The sequence below is a fragment of the Patella vulgata genome, chromosome 9 (assembly GCF_932274485.2).
Source record: "Patella vulgata chromosome 9, xgPatVulg1.2, whole genome shotgun sequence".
NCBI lineage: Eukaryota > Metazoa > Mollusca > Gastropoda > Patellidae > Patella > Patella vulgata.
The window spans coordinates 7,536,805-7,549,825 of NC_065887.2; the positions used below are offsets into that span (position 1 = coordinate 7,536,805).

The window sequence follows — 13,021 nt, forward strand, 5'->3', positions numbered from 1 at the left end:
GATTTTGCAAGTCTGTCGGTTTCACACACACTTGGATTTTATGGGCAAGAGGGACATGAAGCGGGACCGGAAATATGCTAATCATACCAGTTCATACAACGAAATAACGCACAAAACAAATGAAACCCACTTGAAAACTAAACCAATCTACAAATAATTGGGGAGACACATTATACTATGAATCTTATTTGCAGGGTATACGGTTCGCTGCTAAACCTGTTTTCCGACTTACACATCGCAACTCTAATGGGAGCTGGAAGCAATCTGTTTTTATGCAAGTGCGATGACACTACGCCTACAAGCATTTTATGCACAAATTCACAGGAATGCCAACCACAGGAAATCTACACGTATACGCCTATAACGGGTTGTCAGGCGAATTTCATTAAAAAACGATCGGTAAGAAACCGTTACCGTGTACCAAGATCTGCAGGACCAGAACATGTACACATCAGCAAGCGACAGGTATTTAAAGCATTTCTAGATTATAATTACGATGACTTTTTAAGAACTGATGGTCCTCCAGAGTTCAGATCAGTTTATCCCAGGTTTACGCCGGCTTCCATCCGAAACATAAAAGCCAAAATATGTCTCCTGTAGTGAAAGAGAGGCCAGTCGAGCTATAGTAGGACATTTTGTCACCTGAACTGGTTAATGGCGTAATCCCGCTTTTTGGGATACCGTGTCCATTAGTACTGATAAGGGGCATATTAATTAATATCTTTATGACGTACATTTCATGGATTCCAGATACATGGATTACAACCACAGCAGCGTTGCCGTCACAAGAGGCTCAGTATCCCATATTTTCATTAAACAAACAGAGGTCGTGATTGACTATTAATATTGATTTCAGGCTGCTGTATGGAGAAATGGATGGACGGAGAGATCGGCCACAGATTACTGTACTAGTTTATTTCAAAATTCTTCAGCTGTTCAGATCTGTAACAATAGCGTGGGAACCGATATACAGGGACCTCTTGACAACTGTGTACTCGATATCAAGGTGAGGATTGTTCTTCTAGAAGCTTGATCTAAACCGGTCGATCAACACTTTAACATGAATACGCAAGTTGTTTTAGTTACGTGATTTGGTCAGTCTGTAGACTGCCCATTTATTGTGTCTCGTGGCGTCATTGCCACTTAGAACAGACGCGAAGGAAATCAGCCATGAACTTAAGTGGTAAAGGGTAACAATCAAATGAAACGTTTCATCTGCATGTCACGTCAAATAATCATAATCTTCATTAAGTAGTTGATATATTCAATTTATGTTAGTCCAGTCGGAGCAGAACATCTCGATGTTAAACAATATTTCATGTATACGCATCAGTTTACTATATTCAGCAAGTTTCGGCGTTTGTCGTTCCGGGTTCGTTTTATTATGTCGCTTTACTTAATGGATAGTCTAGCTTGATAAACCTAAAACTTTAGATTGATCAAGATATATATGTAGCAGATACAGAAATTCATAACACGTCCCTGGACGATAAATTGGTTGTTATATTCTAGCTTAACCCAACCGATCTTTAACTATAGTCCTCTTGGATTAAGTACCACTAGGATATACATCCTGGGCGACCTTCGGTTATCGTGATTTCTATGGTCGAACTAACTGGAACCGAATTTCATTTAGTCCGGACCATAGTCCGAAAATACTGAACCATGCTTTTGTGGTATGGTCGGAGTGCTCCAAGGTGGCGGGTATCGATGAAACGTAAATGTAGAATATTTAGACAGAATCTATTTATGTTTAGTATATGATTTTAGGAAAGCTCGAAAGAATTATAAATGGTTGATGCTTCTATGAGCAGATAATTTTTGTCTTGTATGTTATGCCTGAATCAACTCTAAAGATACACATTAGTTCAATAATTGCGCTACGCAAAAAATAGTCAACTTACACGGAATTTTGTAGTCTCAAAAATTAACTTGAGTAGCGCAACTTTAATTTCATGAACGTGTTATTTGTTTATTAAACGATATATATATATAACATAGCGATTCATTATCCTCCATGGAGAGGTGTATTGACCAGTGATTCCCAACCAGTGTGTCGCGAAATTTTGAAGGGCATACCTAAGACAATGAGAAAAACCACGTGATCCCAATTGAGTATTCACTGGTGTCTACTGATAAGTTCATACTGTGTTTTTCTTTATTTAGTTTGAGTCAATCTATGTGTCTAGCTATGACTAGTCTCTGTCTACGGTTCTATGCCGCCTGACTTACCATGTTTTTATTTTGCAAAACTCAAATATTTTTCATATATATTTAGCCATGTGTGCCGCTATTTTTTTCATGTGTTCCAAGGTGTGCCGTTGGCAAAAAAGGTTGAGAACAACTGGTATGGACCCAGCTTAAAGGGTTTTGTTTTTCGGGGTTATGGTCCAGGTCTAAAGCAGAGTAAAACGACATCACCATGTCAACGGGGGTAGACATCTTTGAACAGACGATGGTCCGGACTATCCACGTTCGGTTTCTAGTTCCGATCACCATGAGTCGTGAAAACATTATAATTGAATGTCGTCCTAGCTTAAAATGACTAAGCTGGACCTCTTGTGTTAAATATGACTGTAGATCTCTTGTGTTAAATATGACTGTAGATCTCTTGTGTTAAATATGGCTAAAGATCCCTTGTGTTAAATATTGCTGTAGATCTCTTGTGTTAAATATGACTGTAGATCTCTTGTGTTAAATATGGCTAAAGATCCCTTGTGTTAAATATTGCTGTAGATCTCTTGTGTTAAATATGGCTAAAGATCCCTTGTGTTAAATATTGCTGTAGATCTCTTGTGTGAAATATGGCTAAAGATCCCTTGTGTTAAATATTGCTGTAGATCTCTTGTGTTAAATATGACCGTAGATCTATTGTGTTAAATATGACCGTATATCTCTTGTGTTAAAGGAGCTAAATCGCTAACATTTGGGACCTAGAAATTGACAAAAGTGGGTCGCAACGCATATAATACTGTAATATGAATGTATAAAAACTGATTTACATTCAATGGTTTCCGTTTTACTCCAATTTCAAATCAGTTATGTTCGGCGAAATAAGCCAGCAGTCTCAAGCGAGTGCAAATTTCTAGCGTCTGGTTATTCCAGTCTGCATACGCCGTTTGATTTGGTGCAATGTGTCTAGCCTCGTCCCTCGAGTCTCTTGATACAACTGGGGCTGAAGCGCATTATGGTACACGATTCGTGTACCAATGGTAAAATGTTTATTTTTTCTTAAATATTGGATATCAAAAGCCCATCTTTTTCCCGGTAAGATCACAACATGAATGTTGATTTAATTTGACAAATAAATCGTGCTTTCAATGTTGAAGATTTTGGATGATATTGAGTTAGAGACTTGGCTACTTTAAATATGACTGCAGTAGATCTCTTGCGTTAAATATGACTGTAGATCTCTTGAGTTAAAGATGACTAAAGATCTCCTGTGGTAAATTTGACTATTGACCACTACACGGCTAACCATGAATTGTTTTACTTTTAGCTGTTGGGAGACACAAGTTTTGCTCTGGTTGCCGTGGAAACTGTAAAAACCTCATGTTTCCATGAAGTAAGTTATGATACCAGCTATCAACAATCAACAACAAACCAATCATCCATTTTTGATCAGATTAAAGAAGTAGCCTGTCCTGCAGAATGTTCTCATCATGGTACCTGTAATAAAGGTGAGATTATATGAATGTTTCTAATACAAAATTGTGATAAGGAATACTGTTTCATACGCCCCACGTGTAATATGATCGGATATCACCATGCATGTCGGTTTATCCAACTGTTTGGAGTTTTAGCTGGGTTTATTTTAACGATTTAAAGATATAACCAAATAAAAATTGAAAGTGCCGTGGTTAAATATAATTTTCGCTATGTTGTCAAACATGATGGAATTGTGTAGTGAATAACAATGTACATGTAGTTGAGTTATAAGTTGTGATATTGGCATGATTTTTACATTTCTGTATTCATACATGAAAGGAAACGGAGTTTAACGTCCTACTATTCTGCTCCGAACTGGGCTAATGAAGACGGGCTATGGGGGAAATTTTGCCCGGACAGCGGCATTACGGCCTACTCTTATATCTCAACTGTAAGGGATCTTTTACCTTTTACGTACACGCCAATGCGCACACCTCGGTTTTTCTTCATATTCCAACGACTAGACAGCTGCCCTTGTCAGGCCATCCGTCATGCATCCCGGACAAGGGGGAATCACACCGGAAACTACGGATGAATGTATACATACAGATGACCTCAATCTAGATTCATCAATTAATTGCAAATGCACTGACCGCTCTGTATTTAAGATGTACGAATATACTGTGATTGTTTAACTGTATACAGTTCTATTGGAAGGATATTATCTAAATTCAGAGCCACGGTGGCTCAGTGAGTAAGACGTTGACTCGCTAACCCGGAGTTACCGTGTTCGATCCCGGTGTTGGTCGAGGAAGTTTATCAGGGGCGCATGACGGAAGACCTGTCAAGGGACTAAGTATAGTCGTTCGGATGGTACAAAAAACTGAAGTCTCGTATATACATTGTTGTGCATGTAAAAGAAAATAAGAAACATTGGCAGATGTTTCTCATATCACACTGTATGGCATATGCACGTCTTCATTAGCCCAGTCGGAGCAAAACAGTCGGACGTTAAACCCCATTTAATTAACAGTAATATTTGAGAGTGTTAATAGTTAATCTATGGGTGGTGAGAAATATGTCTACCTATCGCTTCCTTTGTTAGAATCAATACGTGGAAAGGAAACACACGTGCTTTTTTTCAAAGCTAATCAAAGAACAATTCGCAGATAATAAATATAAAGGAACACAGCTTTTTAATCGCGCAAAACACGCGAGTAGAACTGTTACGATACAGATAATTGAGCTTTCCAAGACAGATCTCGACAGTGACATAAATGATTTGCCACACGTACACGTTTGATACTATTTGAACAACTGTAAGCCAAAACTGATTCACACTTAAGAACTATCGCAACGGATGGCTATACAATAACATTTAGCCCCGAAGCCCCCCCCCCCCCGCCTTATTTATACTATTCAAAAAAAGTAGGGGATATTTGATTTTGGGGGCATAATACTAAAATATGCAAATGACTACGAAAAAAGTCACTATAGAACCTAACAGAAGAAACATTCCCAGTTACATGTGACGCCCAAACGCACCAATAGCTACCGCATGGAATGCAGGTGATGCTTGGGATCATCATGGGGGTCCAACCCAAGATTTGCACGACTCTGACTTTGAATGTTACAGTCATTGTGGCATTGAATTCCAGGGTGGAAACACCAGTTTAATTGTTTTAGTGACCAGAAAACAAATTTTGATATGCGTCGGCTTACCCAAAATGAAAGGTTACGTGCCCTTGGCATGCTACAGATCGGCACAACACAGGCGGTTGTGGCGCGGATGATGAATGTTTCTCAGTCTGTCATAAGCAGGCTATGGTCCAGATACCGTGATACACAATCTGTACAGGACAGACCACGCTCAGGTCGACAACTCAAGCCCAGGATCGATTTATCCGTACCTTGGCCTTGAGAAATCGTGTCATCACAGCAAATCAGATCAGCGCTCGTCTTCAAACAGACACTGGTGTGAGAGTGAGTGGCCAGACGATTCGGAATCGACTGCATAGGGGTCACCTTCGCGCCCGACGTCCTCGCGTGATCCCTTGTTTGAGAGATCATCACATTCAGGCAAGACGTCATTGGTGTAGGGATCGTCAACACTGGGATAATCGACGCTTGAGCAATGTGATGTTTTCAGATGAGTCAAGGTTCACTGTTGATTTTTTGGACAGACGTAGGAGGGTGTGGCGTCGTCGAAACGAGCGCTTCCAAGACGTTAACGTCATCAGACATGATCGATTTGGGGGTGGTTCTGTTATGGTGTGGGGAGGCATCACTGTTGCTGGAAGAACGGCTTTACATGTTGTTGCAGGGCGTGTTACAGGCCAGTACTACCGGGACAACATCTTGGCAGTCCATGTTGTGCCGTTCGCACGACGTCATGGCCGCCGTTTCATCTTCCAGGATGACAACGCAAGATGTCACAGGGCCAGGATCGTTACAGGTTACCTCCAACAACAGAACATCACCACATTACCTTGGCCAGCACTGAGTCCCGACCTCTCCCCCATCGAGCATGTCTGGGACATGCTTGGACAGAGGTTACGTCAACGTCAACAACGTCCTGCCAATGTCCAAGAACTTGCTGCTGCGTTGCAACAGGAATGGGACAATCTGGACCAAAATGACCTTAGACGTCCCATTAGGAGTACGCCACGTCGGATCAATGCTTGTTTGGCAAACAGAGGAGGATTTACCCGTTACTGACTTGATTGTGATGCTGTGGTAACTTTGCTGTTTGACCCCGGGTATCATTTTACCCTTATAATGGTCAGTCTGTGCCTTACTTAGTCTAACGATCATTTGGAATAAATCGATGAATGTGAACTTCATTTCATTTTGTCATTTGTTTCTTCGTCAGTTTCATTAGGTGACTTTAATAACACTTAAAAATCAAATATCCCCTACTTTTTTTGAATAGTATATATTTGTATTAAAAGTTACACGGTCATATATATGTCACATTTATTTAATTTATTAGGAGTGTGTACCTGTGATGAAGGATATGGAGGTCTGGACTGTTCAGTATCCCTCAATACACCACCAACGATAGTTTACGAGTACGAGAATAACTTATGTAATTCTACAAATGGAACCTGTAAGGAGGTTAACCTTTTGGGGGGCGAATTTGTCAATTCAACGACACTTTGCTGCATAATTAAAATTTATTTAGTAAGTTATTTAGTTCTTAAAAGGTAAATTAAAAAGGCTTTCCCTAATCGACAGTTTGGTTTATTTGTTGAGTACCCTTCAAACATGTAAATCAAAAATGAAATGAAATGAGGTTTACCTCCCTGAACGACTAGACAGCTATCTTCGTCAGGCGTTCCGTCTTGTACCACTGACAAGGGGAAACCACGTCGGAAAATCCCGATTAGCAGAGATCGAACACGCGACTTCCAGACTATCAGACCAGTGCCTTACCCACTTAGCCACCGTGGCTCCCAGCATGTAAATCAATGAACTTAAAGTGTAATGTTTAACCTCAGAATCAACATGTGCCTCGACCAACTTCTTCGGTGACAGGCAAATGTTAAATATGCGGTCTCCGAGGTTGAGTTTAAAATGGATCAGATAAAGTGTCGAACTACTAGGTATTGCATGTCTTAATTCCACCACATGACAAATGTCGATATCCCTCTCAAGATCAGGTATAGTTATTTTGAAGTCGATGGTATTAATGTCTCGAAATTTCTACCCCATCTCGGTTTTCGTCCCATCTGAATGACTATACGTTGTCCCTGGGCATGCCCCACCCGTCCTGCACCACTGGCGAAAGAAAACGGCGCCGGAAAATCTCGATGAACTTTACGGGACAACACACGGTGCCCCCATATCAGAAAGCCAATATTTTGCTAACTGAGGCACCGTGGCTGCTCCTAATCCATTTAAGGTGGGAGCCACGGTGGCTAAGTGAGTAAGACGCTGGCTCGCTAGCCTAAGTGTCACGTGTTCGATCCATGCATTGGCCGAAAAAGTCCATCTGGAGTTTCCGACCTGGTCTCCCCTTGTCAGTGGTGCAGGGCGGAAGGCCTGGCAAGGGCAGCTGTCAAGTAATTCGGATGACACAAAATACGGAGGTCCCGTGAATACATTGGCGAACACGTAAAAGGCCCCTTGGCAGTTGAAATTCGACGTAAGAGAACGCCATTGTGCCGCTGCCCGGGCAAAAACATTTCCCTAATAGCACAATATATGGCGTATGCCAGTATTCATTAGCCCATTTGGAGCAGAACAGTAGGACGTTAAACCTAATTTCATTTCCGTTTAAGGTGTTCATAGATTATTACTGTTCATGCAAACATTTATTTTCCATACAGACAAGAGACGGAAGACTATTTCTTATTATCGAGATACGTGTCAAGGCTATATTTGTGAACTCCGGTGAAATTGTCTGTCCTAGGGATTTAAACAAAGAAAGAGGATATACCCGACCAGGATTGAACTATTCGTATGGTGTTTGTGTTAGTAATAATGGTAAAGTCTTCAGTAAAGAGATATTGTTTGATCACAGAAACACAACGGTAAGCTACATAATTGGAGATTGATGCAATTCGGTCAATTCGGGATTGACATATGGTTCTTTTTTTTTTCAATAAAAAACAGGGAATCGAATCCACGCCACTTGACTCAATGACGGATTTTGTGATCTAGCGCGCATGCCCCCCGCCCCTCCACACACACAAGGTGACATATAAATGAAATGAAATGGGGTTTAACGCCCTACTATTTTGCTCCTATATTGGGCTAATGAAGACGGGTATGTGTCACACATAGCCACCGTGGCTCCAGGTGACAAGAATAATATGCACATAACTAGCCAATTTAGTTTATAATGTGTCATTGATGATCATTATGCTAACGTCAAATTATTATGAACTGTAACACGAGGAATATGTCAATTCAGCTGAATAATTCATTAGGTAGTAAGTGGCTCGGAGCCGTTTTAACATATGGTCCTCAACATCAATAGTTATCATTAACCGTTTTGCTGTCTAAGACGTCGTATGTGATAAGGAAAGTCGACCGGCATCCCAAATAAACAATGTATGGTGCCCTTAAATTTAGACCGATGGTGTTCATTAGTTGGTATTTGCTCAATAGTGTGGCAAGTTTCACCCATTAGTTAGTACTCGTGTGGCAGGTTTCACCCATTAGTTAGTACTCGTGTGGCATCACTGACAAGGGGGAACCACGCCGGAAAATCTGGATGAACTTTCTCGGCCAATGCAAGGATCGAACACCCGACCTCCAGGCTAGCGAACCAGCGTCTTACCCACTTAGCCACCTGATCCCCTCTGATTGTACATAATGTAGGGGGGATTACACTGGCGATAGACTTAAACACAAAAATATTACGACGAAGGGTCGTTGTAAACTTCAGTCTCCATAGCCTACACGAGGCATAAACCTTATCATTATAAGACATATAAAAATAGATTTAATATACAAGGCATATTTAGATCCATTTGATTAAAGTTTTCGTTTTACTTGCCTTCGCTACACTAGGACATGGAAGAGTTATCATATAACCAGCGTTATGGTTGATTTGAGGATTAGCCAATGAAACTTGTCTGTGGGTAGATATTCGCAGTGAAAACAGAGCAAAAGTTGTATGTCCAAATATCCACTTGAAACATCCTCGTCATAGGGCCAATCCGCTCGTATGACTCCTGACGCGAGCTCCAACTGCAACCGGTCAGATCTTCATGGGGTGAATGCCATCGCAAGTGTAACAAAAAAGGAAACGAAATAAAGATCTTTAATCAGATTGTATTTAGATATTACTAAATCCTCATAGCGTTGCCTATGTAAGGCATATTTAGGTATGTCTATGTTGCGATTTCAAGATAATTTTTTAATTGCAGGTACCGCCAACTACTACCACCACCACTACTACAAGACTTCCCAGAAAATGATTAAACAAACACAAACAGTAAGAACAGGGGAAACAATAATGACCTATTATGTTTTTTTAGTCTTAGCTTTTGTAACTGATCGTCTCTTTAGTCGTGTTTGCATTTTGTCTTTCTGTGTTACAGTTGCTTTAATCTCATGTCACGCGTGTGTCTTTATATAATTACATGTAGTATGATTTCTTTAAAAGCCCGTGTGTGTGTGGGGGGGGGGGGGTGGATGGCCGAATGGTTAGCTCTGTATCATACGGTCTGTCATTGAGTCAACTGGCGGGGTTTCGATTCCCCGGTTGTACGTGACAAAAGGAGTAGGGTGGCCTGTCCAATTACGTGGGTTTTCTCCGGGTCCTCCACCCCCCCCTCCACTGCTAAAGACCCCTACGCGGAAGCGAATTATTGAAATAAAATTGAACCATGTGTTAGTCCCGAAATGACCTAGTTGGTGTCGAGTGGACGTTAAACCCCATTTCTCTCTCTCTCCCTAAAAGCCCGATGCCTTATTGGTGCTTTACTTATCCCTGCCTTTGTAGTTCTTTATCTAATCAGTCTATGTCTTCACTAAAATATACCTGCCACTACTACTACTGGCCGGGATGATTAAACTACAACAATTTTTATTTACGGCAGAATAATAACCCCAGAAAATAATGTGAGAACAAAGAAAGCGTTTAAATAAAAGAATAATCCATTAGACCTATTATTTTATTGTTCCTCACTATTAAAATGGATCTATCTGTCGGACACAACAATTATCCTAATTGAGGTAGAATGTTCAAATTTGGTGTTGGTGTTGATTCGGCGAATGGCTCGATGCAGCGTAATCTGCTTAGAATGGTCTATGCGGAGGGAGAGTGATGAAACTGGAGAGGGAGTGTTGAAACTTAGTTTCATTACATCCAAAACTTGACTAAGTTCGGCCAAAAAATGCTTATGATTATTTATTTGTCAATGTATAACCGTATCCTATGTTTTTAACAACCTGTATGATTTTCTTTTTACTATTAGCATGTGTAATCATTTACCTCATGCACACCGTGCTTTTTGGTTTCTTGTCAATTGCCAGTGAAGCTGGTTAATCTCCAAAATTATTTATACGCCCGTGATGTTCCCCAAAGCATTACTTAAGGGTTTTTAATATGTTGAGGGGGGGGGGGGGGTGTCACATATCTACTGATTCAAGGCATCAAAAGTTTTGTACTCGAAATGTTAATGAAAACTTGGGTAGCGTCAAGCAAAAAAATCATATCAATAATATCCTGTGTAGTACTTTGTGCAGCCAATCTGATTAAACCACAGATCCTATTGCGTTTCGTTTTTATAGTTCAAAATTTCGTTTTACTTTCGTTTCACTGATCAGCAGTGAATATTGGCTAGGCCGGTACAATCACTGATAAGGATGACATCGATGCAACTTAATGAGCCAAAAATATTAACTTTTTTTTCCTCCGACAAATTAAATTCTTAAACGTTGTTTTTATGTATTAGAAAAATAAATAAAGACGTTTGACGTATTTGTAGGTAAAAATTATTTCCTATTTAGTGTAAATGGGTATTAAAATGGGTAAAAGTCAACATTCTGTCCGAACCAGTAACGTCTTATGTAAACAATGCACGCGCCATTGAGCCAATGATTGACGCAGCTTAATGAGACGTCACGTGTTGAAGGTAGTCATCTTTTACATAGATATTAGAAGACTTTTGTAATCCTCTGTGAAAGAGATTGATCATTCTGAATGGTGTGAGGTATTAGCCAATTAAACGGTCTGTTACGACGAGCTTTAGGCGTGTTTTGCACGGAACTGTGGGTAATCCACTAGTAACATCAATGCTGATTGGTTAATCAAATGTCTGACGTCAAAGGGTCAAAAGTCGCTCGTATGGCCTCTGACGTGACCTATCGCTAAAACCGGTCAGATCTTTATGTAGTGTAGGCCATCGAAAGTTTAAAAATCGAAACGAAATATCGATCTGTATTTTAATCCGATTGTTGTCCAGCCTGCTTTAATCTCCTATCATTTAAATGCCCTAGTATTGTTTCTTCATTGCTTTCAATTTACACTTGTTGCATAGATATTGTCTCGCTTTTCATTTGTTAATCATTGACTTGATACCATTGCCTGTACGTACCTAGTGTGCCAATAAATTCAGAGCTTAGTTAATGCATACAATTGTGTTTTATATTATTACATATTTATATCCTCTATGATATACCTCACAATGTCAAAGGTCAACTTTACTCACAATTTGATCGATATACCTCACAGTGTCAAAGGTCAAATGGACTCACAATTTTAAAAGCATTAAAAGCACCACGATACAGAGTTTCGATGAAATCGTTGCCTACGCATCAAACCCATTAATAACAATGAAATGGAAAGGTCATTTATTCAACTTCGCCACCGAGTGAAATGAAAAGTGGTTTAACATCTTACGTTTGTGTTCACAATAGGCAAATGAAGAAGAGTTTACGCCATACAGCGTGTCATTCTTAATTCGGGATTCCTACTGTTAAATGCTCGTTTGCGCGTACACCAATGTGTACACGGGACCCCGGTTTGTAGTACCATGCGAACGACTAGACCCTGCCCTTGTCAGGTTCTCATTCCATGCAGTCCACGGACAAGGGGAAACTACTCCAGACAATCTTAAGAGACCTTCTCGGCCAATAACAGTAGTCACTGAGACCCCTTGGGTTTAAATCCAATTTTTACGAACTAGTGATCATCGATATTTGTGTCTTTATGCAAACAAGTATCTTTTCGCATGCATGAATGAATATGTTTCAACGTTCCACGTTCTGCACCTACGGACTAATGAAGACGGGCATAGGCCATACCATGTTTTATGGTTATTAAGGAAACTTTACCCTGGCATTATTCGAATTCTATCCGTTAAAGATACTTTTACATCCACGTCAACGTGTACATGGGGCCTCATGTCTTCGTTTCATCCAAACAAATGGGCGATGTGCTTGCCAGGTCCCTATTATGCACCATTGACTAAGGCAGCAACGCGTCTGAAACTCCCGTGGAAATTTCGGGGCCAAGACTGGGATCGAACCCAGGTCTTCAAGATTAACACCCCCCCCCCCACACACTCACTGACAAACCGCGGCTACGTATCTTTGTTAAGCATGTTTATATACAAGGATGTCTATTTCTCACGATACAGCTAATTGAACTACCATGCGTTGTTGCGTATTTAGCGCATGCGCTCCAATATCACTGATCCACATTATGTTTAATAATTGTACATGACAGATAATTCATTGTGGGCTGTAGTAGAATAAGAATTAGTAGCGTCACGGATTGATTTCATTGTTACACTTAAACTCGCATTGTCTTTGTAAAGTACATAGATAGATAAGATTTTCATTGTATCGAAACATCCATACAATATAAACATGTACATAAAATAATACCAATATGACAATTATAACAACAGGA

The 13,021-nt window shown here is 40.2% G+C and overlaps 1 protein-coding gene across 2 annotated transcripts in view; it reads left to right on the forward strand.

Moving 5' to 3' along the window:
• Positions 1–11,743, forward strand: part of LOC126831684 (von Willebrand factor D and EGF domain-containing protein) — a 79,271-nt gene extending 67,528 nt beyond the window's left edge. The window contains exons 9-14 of one of the 2 annotated variants that reach the window (XM_056103466.1): positions 390–465; positions 857–1,006; positions 3,500–3,680; positions 6,641–6,831; positions 7,980–8,183; positions 9,528–11,743. In XM_056103466.1, coding sequence (XP_055959441.1) covers positions 390–465; positions 857–1,006; positions 3,500–3,680; positions 6,641–6,831; positions 7,980–8,183; positions 9,528–9,578 — 853 coding nt within the window. In that variant the 3' untranslated portion in view covers positions 9,579–11,743. Of the gene's footprint in view, positions 1–194; positions 466–856; positions 1,007–3,499; positions 3,681–6,640; positions 6,832–7,979; positions 8,184–9,527 lie in introns of both variants that reach the window. The other variant, XM_050562318.2, reaches the window with a different exon arrangement.
• The last annotated feature ends 1,278 nt before the right edge of the window (positions 11,744–13,021 follow it).